General features: G+C 35.7%; 1 protein-coding gene across 1 annotated transcript in view; it reads left to right on the plus strand.

Annotated features, from left to right (window-relative positions):
- CDH2 (cadherin 2) overlaps positions 1–8,208 on the plus strand; it is a 259,793-nt gene extending 251,585 nt beyond the window's left edge. Inside the window, exon 16 of the mRNA XM_020992563.2 lies at positions 6,782–8,208. Within this exon, the coding sequence (XP_020848222.1) occupies positions 6,782–6,988 (207 nt within the window). The 3' untranslated portion in view covers positions 6,989–8,208. The remainder of the gene's footprint in view (positions 1–6,781) is intronic.
- Positions 8,209–18,586: the final 10,378 nt, after the last annotated feature.

Below are 18,586 nucleotides of genomic sequence, written 5' to 3' on the forward strand. Positions count from 1 at the left end.
GCCCTGGAATGGGGGAAGGAGAGAGACAACTTTCAGTGCAGGTCAATATCTCCTTTGCCATCTTAGTCTGAGAGAGGTGCCTAGATTGCTGTGAAGTTAAGTGAATTGACCAGGGTCATAAAGTATGTGTCAAAGATAGGTCTTGAATACACATTTGCCTGGTTTCAGAGCCAGTTCTTTAGCCACTGTGGTATATGTTTCCCCACTGCAAGATAAAATAAAACATACACACACACACACACACACACACACACACACACACACACACACACACGCACGCATGGCTCAGACTACAGAAGATAAAGTACTAATTAGTCACATCCATGGATTGCTGCTAGATACAAATGCTATATGGTTAAAACTCCATGGCATCTTTTGGGTAATTATAGAATTTAGTGCAATATAATAAATTTTGTAAGCTACCAGGGAAAAAACCTTCAGCTATGAAGGGAAATCATTTGGTTAGCTCAGGATTATACCATAGCCATGAGAAATGAAAGAAAATATTGGGTTGGGATATTCCAAAAAACCAAGTACCTAAATTCATAGAACATTATCCTTTAGAGCTGAGCCTAATTATTTGTGAAAAAATGGACATTCAATAAAAGACAAGCATTTGAGTCTTAACATATGCTAGCAGGATACTCACTGTACTAAAACTTCCTATCAGAAAAGTACATGGAAAGTATATATGTATATCTATCAAGAAAAGACAGCAATGGAATCAGTTTTCTCAGTTTTCTAAGATTTATTAGAATGGATCAAGGGTTGAAAGAAATAACAAAGAGACAAAAAAGATCTAAGGATTTAAACACTTAATGGAATCTTAGAGTCAGAAGAGAAGGAAAAACTGAAATAATATTAAATGGACAAAGTCCCATGTTCCCCTATAAGTGCATCAGCATTATTCTGATAATACTTATCAAGGGTTTAAATAGTAATCAGTCAATAAGCATCAATTAAGTGTCTCCTATGTGACATGCACTGTGCTAAATACTGGGGATACAAGAAGAGGCAAGACAGTTCCTGTCCTAGAGGAGCTCACAATATAATAATAGAAGTCCTTTGAGTGTAAAAAGAGGAGACAGAAAATAGAGGAGCTGTTTATGTACTCCCACTGTGCCTGAAGGTGAACAGAAAGCAGTAATTTTGTAATCTTCTCTAAAATCTTGGGGAAGGGCTTGGGATAGTGTGGGTAAGAGTAATAGGTGGGAAGGGCAATTGAAAGTGTACAGATAAAGAATATTTCCATTGAAGGGAAGAAGGGGCTGATAATGGGCTTTGTCTAGGGGTGGGATCTGCTCTTGATTAATGTTTGTGCTTTCCAGGACTGCATCAAACACCCCAGAAGAAGGGATGTATGGATACCCAGGGGTTGCCAGCTCCCAGAGCAGTAGGGTGAATATAATCCCAAAGTAGGATATATTGGCCTTAGGAAAAGTTGAATGATCATAATAAGGGCAGTAGGTCTAAACCTCATGACTCAGGATAAAAAGTGACCCTCACACACACACACACACACACACACACACACACACACACACACACACACACACACACACACTTTCCTGCCTCTTTCATGAATTGATATTTCTAAAAACGAGGCATGCCATAAAATAAACATGCACACAAGAAAGAAGAGGGAAAGGACTGTGAACTCACTAGCATAGAATAATAAGACATAGAGTAATAAAGCTCAAATGTGTTACTTCAGAAACTCAGCCTTTCATGATAGACATAGAATAAAAGAGAACAAAAAAGATCAGAGGTTAAAAAGCAGTTCAGAGTAAAGGAAGGCTTCTTGGAAGAGGGCACTTAGAAGAGCATGACATAAATTATAAGGTTAGACAATGAAGGAAGGATTTTGAGCCACACACTTATTTGGATAGAGAAAGGGGAGGGTCAAAAAGAGGTAGGAGTTGGGAGATAGGATGGGTAAACAGGAATGGATAGCAGAGCTAAGTCTGTAAGAATGGATTACTGTCAAATTACGGACAGTGGTAACTTCAAAGAGAAGGTAAAAGGCATTACAAAAGAAATAAATGGTAGAAACTATAATCCTAACAAGCATAACCATATGTAAATGGATTAACGTTTAGTCCAGTAGAATGAGAGAAAATGACAATGGATAAGAAGAAAAATTTGTTGTAACTGAGACAACTTAAAATTAAAGGCATGTAAAGAATAAAAATGAGATATTGAAAAGAAAATTAGAATTACAGTGGTCCTACCAGAATATAGTCCAGGAAACTACATTATGCTTGAAGGTACTATAGGCATAACCTAGCATTCATTAAACCCCAAAACATAAACTACTTGAGGAAGACACAGCATTTGGCATAGACTACTGTAAACATTTTGATGATAAAGAAGGGGAAAAATGAAGGAGAAGGAATGAGGAAGAAAAAGAAATTGTTTTTGTTGTTGTTTGTGAAAGTTTCAAATGGCTACTTGTCCTAAATATAAAAGATTAGGTCGTTAAAAATGGCAATTATGATAAGGTGAAGAACTTTTAAGGAAAAAAGGGACATCACATAAGATTAAACAGACAAATTTGGTTCCATGAAATTCAAAAGCTTTACACAAACAAAATCAGTGCAAGTAGAGTAAAAAGATAACACTCACTTGAGTAAAAATCCATTTATGAGATATTTCCAAATTTTATGGCTAATTAATACAAGTGCCATTCATCAGTAGATAAATGATTACAAGATATGAACAAAGTCTTCTCAAAAAAAGATTTGCAAACCATTAGCAATCATAGAAAATGAGCTGCAAGTCACTAATAACATAGTAATGACAAGAGATCAGAATCAAAAGTATAAACAAGCGAGTTGAAACTGCCCTGCATTTCACCTTACACCCCTCAGAGCAGCTAAGATTAAAAAAAAAAGACTTAAATGTTCAGTATTTAAAAGGCTGCAGAAAAACAGAAATATGAATACACTTAAATGTAGACATAAAATGATCAAACTATCCTGGCAAGCAATTCAGAATTATGTGGGGGGAAAAAAATGACTGGATTCTTTATACTCTGACCCAAAGATCCCACTGCTAAGCATGTGCCCCAAGGAGGTCATTGAAAGGCTCCATATAGCCAGAAGTATTCAGAGAAGTATTTCCTGTCTTAGCAGATACCTAAAAACAAAACAGATGTTGGTGAATTGGGGAATAGCAAACAATAAATGTTGGTATGTTAATGTAATTGAATGTTGTTGTATCATAATAAATGTCAAATATGAAGAATTTAGAGAAATAGGGAAAGATTTGTAGGAAATGATACAGAGTAAATTAAGAAGGAAAACAAATAGACCCAATGACTACAATGATGTAAATGAAGAGAATAACCAAATGAAGTTGATCACAGGGTAATTATAAGGACCAGTCTTGATGCAAAAGAAGAGAGGAGAAAATGCTTCTTTCTCCTTTTGTTGGAAAGGAGAGAGACTGTGAATATGTCATATAGCAAATGCAGTCAGGCACAATTAATGTGTTGGTTGATTTTTCATAGCCATCTTAATTTATTACTTTGCTGCCAGCAAGGCCTCATTCTCTTGTATGTGTGTGTTGGGGGGAGAGGGTGTGGTTATAGGTGTGTATCTGGAAATGACTAATATAAAATTAAAAGGCATTAATAAAACTTTTTTTTAAGATGTCCAGTTCCTTTTTTTCAGTCAACACATTTTCAAAAATTCCACCGTATTTGAGCCATTATAATTGCAGAGTCTCAATACCATCTTTATCTATTGTTCTAATTTGATATTGGTTTTTATATTTACTCTCAAGTATTCATGTTCAAACAATTCACTAAACACGGAGGGGTAGAATATACCTGCAATCTTGCAGCATGCCGAAAGATTTCCTATACATTTTTCACGGGCTGCCTGAAATCCTTTGGTATACCACAAGCGGCCTACGTACTGCAGGTTGTGCAAGCCTGCTCTCGAGTAAAACTAATTGGAAAAGGCATGTTTGGAGGAGAAGATGATTCTGTTGCCATATATGGCTTAGTGGAGAGAGCTGAGAAGTATTCCACATGGTAGAATGTCATGGAATCAGAAATTAGCGAATTATGTGCTTTGACTGAAGCAAAGAGAGAGTATTGGGGAGCAGAGAGCACCAGGAGGCAAAGAAAAATGCTAGCTACATAGCAACAATACAAAGAAAAGTGTAAAAATGCCTGAGGGAAGCACTGATGTAAGAGTTTGAAGGAGACAAAAAGTTCACTTTTAGTCAAAGGGATCCTGCAGTTCAGCTGGTTTTACTTAGAACCAAAACATATCATTGTTTCCTTTGGTGATCTGAGGCCTCATCTTTCTTATCAAGAATTTCCCAGATCTGTTTTGACTCTTGTTCAGGACGGCTTTTATAGCCGTGTATGGTCAGTTTATAATTAGATTGCTTACGTAGAAAGAAATGTTAATTTCTAATTTTATAAAAGCTCTTTTCTCGAAAGATTCAGTTCCATAAGCATTTATTAAATACCTGCTATGTGAAAGGTACTAGGCTAGGTGCTGGGAATTCAATATGCTATTGAGAAATTAAATTTTGATCAGTACATTTAGGCAGTTCTTTGTAACATAACAGTTTTCACTATAAGCTTGTTATACCTCAAGGAAGGAAATAAATGTATGTTAAGCATCTTCTGTGTTCTAGGCATATGCTAAGCACTTTACAAATACTGTTTCATTTGATCCTCACAATCCTGGGAGGCAAGTGCTATTATTATCATCCCCATTTTACAGTTGAGGAAACTGAGGAAGAAATTAAGTCACTTTGCCCATTGAGCACTGAGGCTGGATTTGAACTCAGGTCTTCCTAATTTTAGACCCAGCACTCTATCCACTGTACCACTAGCTATTCAAATACTTTGTATTATAGACAGTGCTGTCATCTACTCTTGCAGAAAAGTTGTGCTTAAATTAGATGTTTGGGGAACTTGGAAAGAGATATCTGGAGACCACTAGAAAATCAGTAGTGGATACTTCTGTTTTGTTTGCCTGAGGCCAGACTGTTGTTGCTTATTATCTACAATTGCCTTTGTTCAGAGGGTGGACATTTCAAGGAATATGATCCTGACACAGAGACGTGTAGACAGGAGATGAAGTAGGGACATCTGGGACAGTATCATTAGAATTTTAAAAAATCTGTCTTTAAGAGAGAGAGAGAGAGAGAGAGAGAGAGAGAGAGTGAGAGAGAGAGTGTGTGTGTGTGTGTGTGTGTGTGTGTGTGTGTGTAAAACCATTATTTAGGGAAAGTTTTATGTTATGTTTATGTATGTGTATGTACATAAACACATTAACGTATGTACCTTTTCCAGTTTGTGGCTCGTGTATCATTATGAAACTTATTAATATGTATGTACTTGTGTATTCATATAAAGATACTTAAATCTACAAATATTTGTATTTTAAATTATAGTTAATTTTTAAATGCCTTAGGTTCAGATAATTTCATATATAATCAAGATCAGTCTCCCAGGGTTTGAGTTCTTCCATTAATTTTCTCTTTCACTCTTCCTGCTCAGTTGATCTTATAAATAAATTGGCGAGTTCTCAAAAGAAAATGATTTTTAAAAAAAGGAATGGATTGATGATTTTCTTAAAAATGTTTGGACAAAGCTATATTTTGGAAGAGTGAGGTTAGGATAAATACACTATTGCTCACAGAATAATTGTAGAAGTAAGACTGCTTAAGGATTAAAAATGATAAAATATTTAGATTTCTCTTTAATTGTGAAAAAATATGGAACTCAGTTACATAATTCATTACCATGGAAGACATAGAGAAAAGAAATATCAGCTGCAGCCAGCCAAGACCCAAATGAGAGAAAAGAGGGCATCTCCTGGTTGTGGTACAAAGTAGAGCAAACGATGTGTTTTTTCTTCTTTATTCCTTCCTTGTTTTTCTTGGGAACTGAATATACATATTTTTCCTAAAATTCAAGGGCATAGTAATATTGCTCTGGGTTAAGCAGAAAGGAGGGAGACTAAAATCAGCTCAATGTGCATTTTAGAGGATCCATTTCACAATTTTCTTTTGGTCCAATTAGAAATTAAGAAAAAAAATTGTTCAATAAACAAATATTTTGGTAAGAATCCTACTCTAATTAATTGATATTTAAATGCCTACTTAAAACAAATGCCCCATTGTATAATTCTTTTCTTTTCTACAATGCCTTAGCTCAGCTTACCTAGTCACTTTTTCCCACAATGTTCTAGGCACTATGCTGAGTACTTCACAAATACTATCTCATTTGATTCTCCCAGTCCTGGGAGAGAAGTGTTATTATTATCATCCTCATTTATGGAAACTAGGGAAGAAGTTAGCTGACTTTGCCAATTGAGCACTGAGGCTGGATTTCCTAATGGAGGCTGATATTTTAGATTTTGGGGGGGACAAATTGAACCAGGAAGGGTAAATAAGAAGTACTTGCTCTACATATTTTAAAGAAATAACAAAGATGCCTAATTTTTAGCATCAGCATGAAGCAAGTATTTTGAAAAAGGTGGTAGTTTTCACCTGACACCTAGAAAATACAGATTTCACAAAAGGAATTGAATGTGATATTGATAATGTCTTAACAATTGATAGATATTGTGTTTTGACAATATCAGTTGTCTTTTAACAATTGATGTTGTCAACAGAAAACATCAATGTTATGTTGATGTCAAAGGAATAGGATTATGATATTGATGTTGCTTTCTTGATATTAAAGCATTTTTAGAATGTGTAACTTCATATTTATCTTTCTTCCCCCCCCCCCCCCCGTTTCTCTCAGGGACTCAAAGCTGCTGACAATGACCCCACAGCTCCACCCTATGACTCCCTGCTAGTCTTTGACTATGAAGGCAGTGGTTCCACTGCTGGATCTTTGAGCTCCCTTAACTCTTCAAGTAGTGGTGGTGAGCAGGACTATGATTACCTCAATGACTGGGGCCCACGCTTCAAGAAACTTGCCGATATGTACGGTGGTGGTGACGACTGAACTACAGAATGAACTTGGTTTTTGGACAAGTACAAACATTTCAACTGATATTCCCCAAAAAAACAAAACAAAACAAAAAAAAGCATACAGAAGCTAGGCTTTAACCTTGTAGTCTACTAGCACAAGTGCTTGCTGAAGGCTTTGGCATAGGCTGCAAACCCATTGGGGCTCAGTGGGAATATCAGTGATCCAATACTGTTTGGAAAAAAAATATTGAGCTCAGTTACACTTGAATTTTACAGTACAGAAGCACTGGGATTTTATGTGCCTTTTTGTACCTTTTTCAGATCGGAATTAGTTTTATGTTTAAGGCTTTAATGGTACTGATTTCTGAAATGATAAGTAAAAGAGACAAAATATGTTGGGGTAGAAGCAGTAAGTTAAACCATGATATGCTTCAACATGCTTTTGTTACATCGCATTTGCTTTTATTAAAATACAGAATTAAAAAAAAAAAAAAGAAAAACCTCATGGAATGATTTTATTACCTTGGGGGAGGAGACCATGAGCTTGAGAAATGTACATTACTTCTAGTTTTAGACTTTAGATTTTTTTTTTCACTAAAATTCTAAAACTTACGCAGCTGGTTGCAAATAAAGGGAGTTTTCATATCACCGATTTGTAGCAGAATTGAATTTTTTCCTAAGCTAGAATGTTAGACACATTTTGGTCTTAATCCATGTACACTTTTTTTTTATTTCTTGTGTTTTTTTCCACTTCACTGTAAAAATCGTATGTGTACATAATGTTTTATTGGCATAGTCTATGGAGAAGTGCAGAACTTCAGAACATGTGTATGTATTATTTGGACTATGGATTCAGGTTTTTGCATGTTTATATCTTTCGTTACGGATAAAATATTTACAAAACAGGTTTAAAACAAGTGACATTTGATTCAATTGTTGAGCTGTAGTTAGAATACTCAATTTTTAATTTTTTAATTTTAATTTTATTTTTAATTTTAATTTTTAATTTTTTTTTTTGGTTTGGGGAGGGAGAAAAGTTCTTAGCACAAATGTTTTACATAATTTGTACCAAAAAAAGAAAGGGGTGGCCTGACACTGGTGGCACTACTAAGTGTGTGTTTAAAAAAACAAAAAAAAAAAAAAAGCTTTTAAACTGGAGAGACTTCTGACAACAGCTTTGCCTCTGTATTGTGTACCAGAATATAAATGATACACCTCTGACCCCAGCGTTCTGAATAAAATGCTAATTTTGGATCTGGTGACTGGTTTGAATTTTTTCTTTTCCACTTGAATAATTTTGAGTGCCACCCAAAAAAATACCTAATGCTGCAATTTCAAATAATAGTAATGAAGTGTTTACTCATTTTAGCACTATGAAAAAAATAGAAACTCAAACCCTTCTTTGTGACTACATACAGACCAAAGAGAAACAGCTTTGGATTGTATTATCAGTATGGAAGAAAAGTCACTCACAATCTGTGCTAGAAAGGCACCAACTTAAGAATGGTCAACTTAGTTCAATGTTTTTTAAAGACTCTTACGTTTAAGTATATCCAAGTTGTTTGCAGAATTGATACTAATGAGATATTAACACTGTCCTACAGCATTAGAACAATAGTGAAGATGTAACAGTGAGGACAAGCAAGTCCTGGCAACTGGAAGTAATGGAAAGAACAGGGTTAATTCTGAAAAATTTGATTGGCCAATTATTTTGTCTATATAAGTCACAAGACCAGCCTTAGCTGATTTTTTTTACTGAATTTGTCACTACTCTTGTCATCATGGTAAACGTAATTAAGTAATTGCATACTAAATGGATCATTTAACTAGATATCTTTGTGATTTGATATACATTCTTTATGTACATCCTTCCAAATCATAAAAGAATGCTGTTACGTAATTTAATGGAACTCCTGTTTTTCTAATATGTAGTTCATCATAAGTTCTAACTTTTCTTAAGATAAATGTTCATTTGAAATAAGATAGACCATAGATTAGGCTGTGAAACTGATGAGGTTTCTATTTACTCTATGGTTCATACTTGTTTTTAATATTTTTTCTTTTTAATTTTTCCTAATGATCATCTTCTACAATATCCATCTGGGAATTCTCATGATGAAACTGAATTAAATTTTATAATTAAAATTCCATTTATTATTTTATTCATTCAGTGAGCATTTATTCACTGTATATTTTGCACAACACGTTGCTGAGGAGTAGTGAAACAGCATAGAAAAGAATTTCTGTCTTCTGTCTAGTTGGGAATATAGGACTTAGATGTATCAAACAAATAGAAAACACAAATCAATCTAATGACAGTTTGTGCCTTATAAATACAGATTTCTTGCACAAATTGATAAAGTAATGCAGAATAAAGAAGTAGTAATAGGTAGTTGATTGATCAGGGAAGGTTTCTTGGTTTTGCATGAGCTAATACTTGCTAACTAACATTCATTTTCTCCATTGTGATTACTTATACCAGATTTTTTCATAGATTTACTTGCATGGAGCTACTCATCCCCTTTAATATTCACATTTTAGTTTTCCCTCATTACTACCCTTGCTTACGCAAATATAATGTAGAATACTTTGACACCTTTTCTGATCCCACCAAAGACATTGCTTTCTTAGACCTTAAGCAACACTTGATTTATTACTTTTATATACTTCTCTCATTCTCACTTGAAAGAGTTTTTTCTGTATGTGTCATATCTGAACTAATTAGACTGTAAGCTCCGTGAGGGCAAGAACCATTTTATTTATCTTTATATCTCTCCAAATGTCTAGCAAACTCCTTAGTAGATTCTTTGTAAACATTTAGTGAATGGAATCTAATTGACATGATGTAGATAAAACATTCATATTTTGAGGGTTTTTTCCCTTAACTGTTGTGATTTGTATGTATATGCATACTAAATCTAGTTTATATATAATTGTTTCAAGTCCTTCATTTATATTCTAAATAATTATAAAAATATGAGTATTAAGTAATGTTCGTAACTGAATGTATGCTTCTAGACCATGTGATATTTAGCCTCCTGTAAAGTCCCATGTAGAAGGCTAATCATTACATGGAGATGATCTGGATCCTCTATGGCCAACCCTAGAAGGTCCTGTCCAGTAGGAAACATTTCCATTATGGTCCCAGCAACAAATTGTGTCTGTCTTCAGAAAGCAACATAAGACTGGATGCATCATTTCTAGATGGTTGGTTACCAGGTGATGTATTTTTTGACCACTGCAGCTTGAAAAACCAACTACTACAAGTTCTTCTCTCCCATTGACAAAGTATATACTCCTACTGATTACATCAGAGATCTTTGGCAATACGCTGACCTAGAGCACTCCTAATGTGTTACAGCTGTACTTGCATGAAGCCCTACCATATTCATCATATTATGTTTCCTTCCTAAGTAACTGCCCTCATTTATGAAAGGACATTGTGAACCTCATGATAATTTCAGATTTCTAAGCAGGCACAAAAGTTAACAAAAAAATTGGTAAAACAACACTTGATAACCATGATAATGGTTTTAAAAAATTGTTAACAAGCTGCTAGCCACCAGGCAGCCTCTAAATGCTTACATCTTCTGTTCAGGGACAATAGTTACACTGGAGCTGCTGTATTTACAGCTCCATTACTTAAATTCTACAGTATATATTGGGGCTACAACAATTAGAAATTTGCTTACACGATATAAAAGGCAAGAATACAGTCACACTGAAAACGAGATAGAATTTTCCATAACTTCCAATGTGTGTGCATGATGGCTTTCATGTATTGAGTGATTTCTATCTATTCTATGCCTTCGTGGAACTGTTCCATATGTCTGTTCTAAAATATTAAACTCAGGGAATTAAGCCAGTTCAAAAAGAGAAATAGAAAGCCTGCTTCCAACAAGTGATGATAATAACTGACATTTATATGGCCCTTTAAAGTCTGCAAAGTGGCTTATACACTATCTCATTTTATCAGATACAGGTTAATGGATTGTCATTGCTATGACCAGTGGGAAGGAATGTTCTCAAGCCAAAACAAGCTTTAGAAACAAGAGTTCTCAAAAAGACATCATAATTCATAAAAGTTTTAATTCAGGAAAAGTCAGTTTTTAAAAAAATTCTCTACAGCAATCAACTCATTGTTTTGAAAACCAAATGTTCCATTATATGGCTACCTGCATTATGATCCTGAGGTTGTTAGGGAAAAAAAGTAAAATCCACATATTTTTCATGTTGGCCAACTTAGTGAAGATTTTGGTAGTTGAGAAGTTGATGCTGGGATAGTTCTTAAAGTCTGAAAACTATTGGTGACTTTAAAATATCTTTTGGTTTTACATTGCTAAGAATAATAAATTTGTAAATTTGGATTAAGTCAATTAGGGTTGAATAACTTTGGAAATACACATTTTATCTTGATAATTTTTTTTTTCTGAAGTAGGCGTGGAGGGGAGAGAGCCCATATCTGGATGTTTCTCCTATACTTTCCACAAATTCTAAAATGAGAGGGAAATAATATTCATCTTTATAGTCAGAAAATATCTCATTGCCTAACATGAAGTGAAGGTTTATTCCCCTGGTTAGGCAAACAAATCCCCAGTAATTACATATATGTAATATAGACAGACATGTGGAGGGAAAGCTTACTTTAGTGAAATGAAGAACATAGTACACTCACTCAAGGATGAGTCCCAGAATAACTACTTCCAGATAGATGGTTTATGGACCTTAATATTTATGTAGATGAAGAAATGTCCTCACTGTCTTCATTCCCTCTACCCTTGTCCATACAGTGTGACTATGGTCCGTGACCTGTCACAATCCCATTTCTGGGGCATAATCCCACTTCTCATGCACGTTCTCTTGACATTGTGTGGATATCACTGGAATATCTGAGCCATCTGTTGGTTATCCCTCACTCTTGTGTAACCCACTTTGATTAACACTTGCTATGTGACCAGCCTAGAATTTTTTAATCATATATTCCTCCAATGCAGTCCTTTATACCACTTCTATATAATTCCTCATATTTGATGTATTATGACTTCTTCACACCCAACACATACCTCTCCATTGCTTTTGGCATGTCATTCAACTCTAGTCCTTTTGTTCATAGCCATATAACATCCCTGGAAGAATACTGGTATTTTTTTTTAAAAAGGTGAGTTTTTGTTTCAGAGAAGCTTGTATAGTCTTCCAAAGGCAATCTCTATCACTCACCCTGCCATGTTTCATTCTAGGCTCAATTCATTTTCTATTTGCAGCGTTTGCCCAAGTTCTAATAAATTCAATATGGTTTTTCATCCAAATAAATGTTATAGTCTGGACAACAGGTATTTTTCATTTACTTTGTTTTTTCTGGGTGCATAGTTAGGGAAAACTTTTGAATAATTACAGACTTAACAGCGTTCTGTGGCTTGGTTCAGTTAGTACAATGCCATCTACTAAAAGAAGCATCTAAAGGACCTCATTTCAAAGGGAATTAGGATTCCTTTTTCCTCTTGGACTTTACTCTGGACTTCCTCCATGACAGTGCTGAAGACCTTTGGCAAATGCACATTGTCCTGTTTTCTGCTTTACTTGTAATGATCAGAGGATTATAAAACAAAGTTTTGTGGGGGGTTTTTTGTGTTTTACATCTTTCAAAGGATCATGTACGATTTTGATTCATGTTTGGGAGACATTTCTTTTGGAGCTTCCTGTAAGATGGTATTTTGTTCTATTGAATAAAGTTACTTTGTTTTCAAACGGTCAATAAACAAGTACATTGGAACTTTCTATTTTCTACACCTTTTAGTCAGTTGTATGTAAAGGCAGGATTTGCTGTATAATGTCAATGAGAAAAGTCTGGTCTATTCACCATATATCATCAGAGAAGACTCATTCAATGTAAAGTTTTCACTCACACAACGTTATGTAAATAAGGAAGAAGGCATATTGTTCAGCAATTGTTGATATTGGTTGAATGGCTTCCAGGGGAATAAAAGGCTGAAGTTATTTCAATGCCCTTGGTTTCTTCTCTTGTCTTAGGAGAATCAGTCCCTCACTGTCTTTAGAATTTTATTTCCTCCAGCGCAGACCTACTCTGATTATAATTGGATTTGTTGAATTACTTTTTCCATTTTTATTTCTTTCAGTGCCGTTTCTACTTCCTCAAGAAACAAGTCCAACACTGTGATGTTAAAACTTAAATGTTTCAGTTTCAACATCCTCGATGGTGAAAGGCATTTATTTTTAAAGGCCTTACAGATTTTTACCATTTGTCTATTTGTTTTCCTTCTAGTTTCATCCTTAAGTGTCCTTGAGGTGACTTTACTTAGCTGGATCTCTAGGCTTTCTTTAAATTTGTTTTTGTTTTTTCCCCTCTGATAGAATGTGCAGACCATTAAAGACACTACACATAGAAGCCTATTTGAAATAAACTAGTTGAATTCAATTACAATTCTTTTAATTAAAAAAAACACTTTTTTCATTCAATTAAATCTTTTAGAAATATGGTTCACTGACAAGAATACTGGATTTGGAGGAAGAAGTACCTGAACAAATTCAAGGCCTGTCTCTGCCTCATGACTTTGGATGAGGTCATAGCCTCCTTGGGCCTCAGTTTTTTTGAGCTCTTTGGCTCGTATGAGCTTGAACTTCCCTTCTACTTCTTTATCTACCATTTGCAGTCACAGAATCAGCTTGTTTGAGGAGCATCAATCTGCTTCTGCTTTATATTCCTTCTGTTAGACCCTTTTCCACACAAATATAAAACAGACAATATCTTCTGTCCAGTGTGACAAAAGACTATAATATAAATTACTATAAAAGGAAAAAATCATATTGAAGAATGTTGATTCTTGGAATGTGTTTAATACTTTTCTTAGTGTTTATGTTGTCAGTAGGTCAGTCAACAAGCATATTAAAGTGGCATCATTTCCCACCTACTAAATAACTTTGATATTAAATATTTGTTCTATAATACATGTTACACAGTAGAAGAGGATAAACAGGAACATTTTATGCACATGGCTATTTTAGCTTTTCTGGAGCATTGTCTTACTGTTTATAATGTAGTTAGTTGCTCAGGACTGTGTGTTAAATAGCATTGCCTTGTTTTCATTATTCATTAGATTTGGAGAATTATCTATGTTTTAAACTCAGAGGTTTCCCCCTTCCTTAATCTTAAGAGCTTTCATGCTGTCTTGGCCACGAGGTTCAATACAGATATGATTCCAACTATAGACTGAACAAAGCCTTCTCCTGTTTACTAGCCTCATGTTCCTCCATGGACTTTTCGCTTCAGTACCTCAATATTCAAATGCCAGAAGTTCTAGGGAGTGATTCAAACAGAATTGTCTTTCTAAAGCCCAAGAAGAAAATCTGGCAAATGAGCTTGTCTCCCCTTTTGTAACAGGGCACATGACTGTGTGTCTTCCTGAACAGTTTCAGTTCAATAGTCTGTCATGTAAACATGGGCCTGGAAGGTCCCTGGACCATTTCATATCTAATGCAAATTAAAATTACTTTTTGAGATTCCATTAGTGAATAATTTGGCCTATTTGGATGTATTTACTGCAATACTTGTATGCGTTTGTTGTGTGATTCGATCTTTTGAACAGTGATGCCATTTTCTCTTAATTTAATGAGCCAAATTGCGCTGGTACCTACACTGTTCTCTAGTTGTACGGCGCTCTTGGAAGGTGCAGTTGCACTTCCTTGCCACAAGGGGCCTGCTTAGTGCGCTGAAAATATAAGGCCCCCGGTACATTGCCAGCATAGTGCAGCTTCCATGTGCTTGGGGACATGTTGCTCATTCATTAAGCCACTACTGCTTATCCCAAGGTATTTGAAGATTTTTCTTTTTATAACTGATTCCGCTGGAAATGGAAATGAGACTTAACAGTTGACAAATGTCCAGTTTTCTCTTTCTCTTTCTTTAGGGAGGCATTTTAATTTCCCCATCATTGGGTTCCAATTTAGGCTGTTATTTTGTAAGTGTTATTGCCAGTATTTCAGTCCAAACATTCATATGAACCCTTGAGATTGTAGCATACATGCTCTCTTTATTCACTCATGTATATATCTGACTTGATGAGGTAATTTTTCCCCCCTTTATTTGTTCAAATTAGTTAAATAATTGCTTATTTCTTGCTCTACCTTTTGTCGGCAGCTACCTATAAAAAGGATTGTGTCCTTTATGTAATAAATATTATATATATTTATACATATATGTTTATGTTGTGTGTATGTATCTAATGGAAGCTGATCAGGAGAAACTGGTCAATTTCACGAGTATCACAATTAATTTGATGGAATTGAGGGCCTAAAAAGGGACTTCTTACACCGAGTAAGACATATTCCCTAGTGCAGGGGTGGGGAACCCTTGGCCTCAAGGCCACATGTGGCCTCTAGGTCCTCAAGTACTTCCCAGAACAAATACTCTTAATAAAAGGATTTGTTCTGTAAAACTTGGACTCAGTCAAAAGGCCACACCCAATGACCTAGAAGGCCACATGTGGAGGTTCCCCTGTGCCTAGTCCCTTGCTGAAAGGACATAAGGGAATTTTTCTGATTTGTCCTCATTGCCTGGAGGTGCCGCTTAGTTGGTGGAGGCCCAGGACTAGAAACTCTCGGCAGAGGACCCCTGGACACACACACACACACACATACACACACACAGAGTAAACTGTAAAACAGCTCCATCTTTTAACCCTTTTCCCATTGGACTTGAAGGCACATTAAATTTTAGTAAATGTATTACATGATATTTAATCAAACATATTAAGTTGTTCCAAGTTGTTTAATAGTGGGGTGGGGAATCTTTCTAACACCCTTCCTCCACCCTTCCACCTCCCCTCCCCCCAACCCCAAGCAGAAAGTGTCTTTTTGTAAGAGAAACACTTAGCAGTGGCAAATGGTTTGTGCTTGCCCAGGCAAGCCTAAGTCTAGCTTTATAGACCTCCAATTCCTGGCTATCTCTGCCTTTCTATTTCCTTTTGTCAGCATAGGTTTTAGACTAATGATCCAGAGAATGGACATCTCCAAATTTGGGGGTAGGGTGGTACCTCAGTCTCTGAGTTTGATCAACACTGGCCTCTCAGGCCAGTGAAATTTTTCTTTTTGACAAAAATTTTTGACAAAAATCTCAGTGAGGTTTTTTTTTTTTGGAACATATTTCTCAGTGGATAAAAGGATTCTATAGCCGAAAGACTAAAGCCATGCCACAAGATGCCAGGAGATCAGGACCTTGCCAACCATCCATGATAGCTGCTGTGAGTTGCTTAAACAAGGTATGTCTAAGGGGAATGGGAATACCTGTTCAGCAGTCTCATATCAAGTGTTTATTAGGGTTTGGGAAGACATGTGTGACAAGGGGACAATAGGAAGGTAAAGGGATATTTGAGTATTTTACACTTTCTGTATTTATGCTTACTTATGAATCCTTTGTAGTGGAGTAGTCCTACACTCAATACCCATATTGTACATTGAGTACCTTTGTGGAAAGGAACACAATTACCCATATATGAGGTAACTCTCCATATAGGCCACCATATCTAAGCTGTGTGGTGAAGATTTTCTTGGAGTTTTACTCTAGAATAGGGGCAGAGCCAGAAACAGAACCTAACCTCTAGAGAATCAGGCCTCACTGATCAAATAAATCTACAAGAGTCCTGAGTCCTTAAAGGGCCTTGGGCCAGGGATGACAATTATATTTACCCCTAAAATTAACTTTACAAAATTTCAAAAATATATGCCTAAAATCTCAATGAATAAGGTATTGATTTTGTCCTACAAGCACGCGCACACACACACACAGACACACTCACGCATGCACTCCTCTTTGCTTGGCACTATGCTGTGAAAATATTTAGGTCTAGGCTAGTTTACCCTAACTCTGGAAGCCAGATGCCATTTGATAAATTCAGCAAGAATATCCAGGGGCTACCAGCCAGAGGAATATGAAGCAAATGATTAAATGCCCTGGAGATAGCTTCCCATAGAAGGTTATCATCTGACAAATCCAGAAAATGTTAGGCTTCATTAATTTGAGATTTTGCCCTATGGTCTTGATAAATGCAGATATAATACCATGGCTACTTTAAAACTGTCATCGATTTTGGTCTTCTTCACCAGATGTATCTACTTATCTATTTCCTCTCTGGTATTTTGCTGCTTAATATTTTCATTCATTTAGAATGTTCATGTAGGGTTTAAAAAATATCATCATACAACATTAAACTTTAATAAATGGATGTGTGTAATATGGAACCAAATGTATTAATTTTTAAATAATCCAAAACATATTCTTTAAAAGAACCCAGTATCATATCATTATTAAATCACTCATTACAACTGGAGAACATTACCAATGTATTAGAAGAAGTTTGGTTAAATGTATATCATGTATTGGTTATTGATCAGTTAATCAACAAACATGCATTGTTTGCTATGTGCTATGCACTAGGGGTTGTTTTGATTGTATCTGACTCTCCATGACTCCATTTTGGGGTTTTCTTGGCAAAGATACTAGAGTGATTTGCCATTTCCTTCTCTAGCTCATTTGATAGATGAGGAAACTGAGGCAGAGTGAAGTGACTTGCCTAGGGTCACACAGCTAGCAAATGTCAGACACTTGAACTTATGAGGATGAGACTTTCTGATGTCAAGCCTGGTGTTCTAACCACTGTGCAACCTAGCTGCCCTTAAGTACTTGGGATATAGTCCCTGCTTTTCTATAGAGACAGAAAACTTGCCCACATGAAATTATATGCCAAGTAAATGAAGAATAAATAAAATGTAATTTGTTGAGGAGGGATTAGCAGCTAGGGAAATCAGGAAAGTTCTTAGGAAACAAGGAATTAAAAAAAAGGGACATGTCAAAATGGAGTGCATCCCATGCACTGAATGTGTGTGCCTGTATATATGTATGTATGTGTGTATGTGTATACACACACACATATATGTATATATCATACAGATTTCATGTACAAAGGCACAGAATTGGGAAATTGAGTGCTTTGTGTGAGGAATGACAAGATGACCAGTCTTGACCAGTAAAGAATATATAAAAAATATATAAAAAGATAAAATATATAAAAATATATCTAAAAAAGAATATATAAAAAAAGTAGTATGTTATGATGCACAAGAATTTGGAGACAGAATAATGAAGAGCTTTAAAAGTCAAGCAAAGGGGAAGGTGGGTGGTGCAGTGTATAGAACACTGGCCTTGGAGTCAGGAGGACCTGAGTTCAAATCCAGCCTCAGACACTTGACACTAGCTGTGTGACTCTAGGCAAGTCACTTAACCCCATTGTTTAGCCAAAAAAAAAAAGGCAAGCAAAGATGTTTGTATTTGATCCTAGAAGTAATAGGGAGATACTGGAGTTTATTGAGCAGGGGGTTGATCTGTGCTTTTAGGAAAACCATTTTGGCAGCAGTGTGGTGAATGAAGTGAAAAGTAGGGAGAAACTTGAGACAGGGAAACCAAAGAGGAGGCTGTAGTAATGTTCTAGGTGATAAATGAGAGCCTGAACTGGGACGATGGCCATGTGAAGGAAGAGCAGACAGTTAAAAGAGATGTTGTACATGTAAAAAACATAAGATTTGGCAACCAGTTGAATATGTGGAATGACTTAAGAGGGAGGAG

This window comes from Phascolarctos cinereus, unplaced genomic scaffold, assembly GCF_003287225.1.
Source record: "Phascolarctos cinereus isolate Bilbo 61053 unplaced genomic scaffold, phaCin_HiC Scaffold_4;HRSCAF=312, whole genome shotgun sequence".
NCBI lineage: Eukaryota > Metazoa > Chordata > Mammalia > Diprotodontia > Phascolarctidae > Phascolarctos > Phascolarctos cinereus.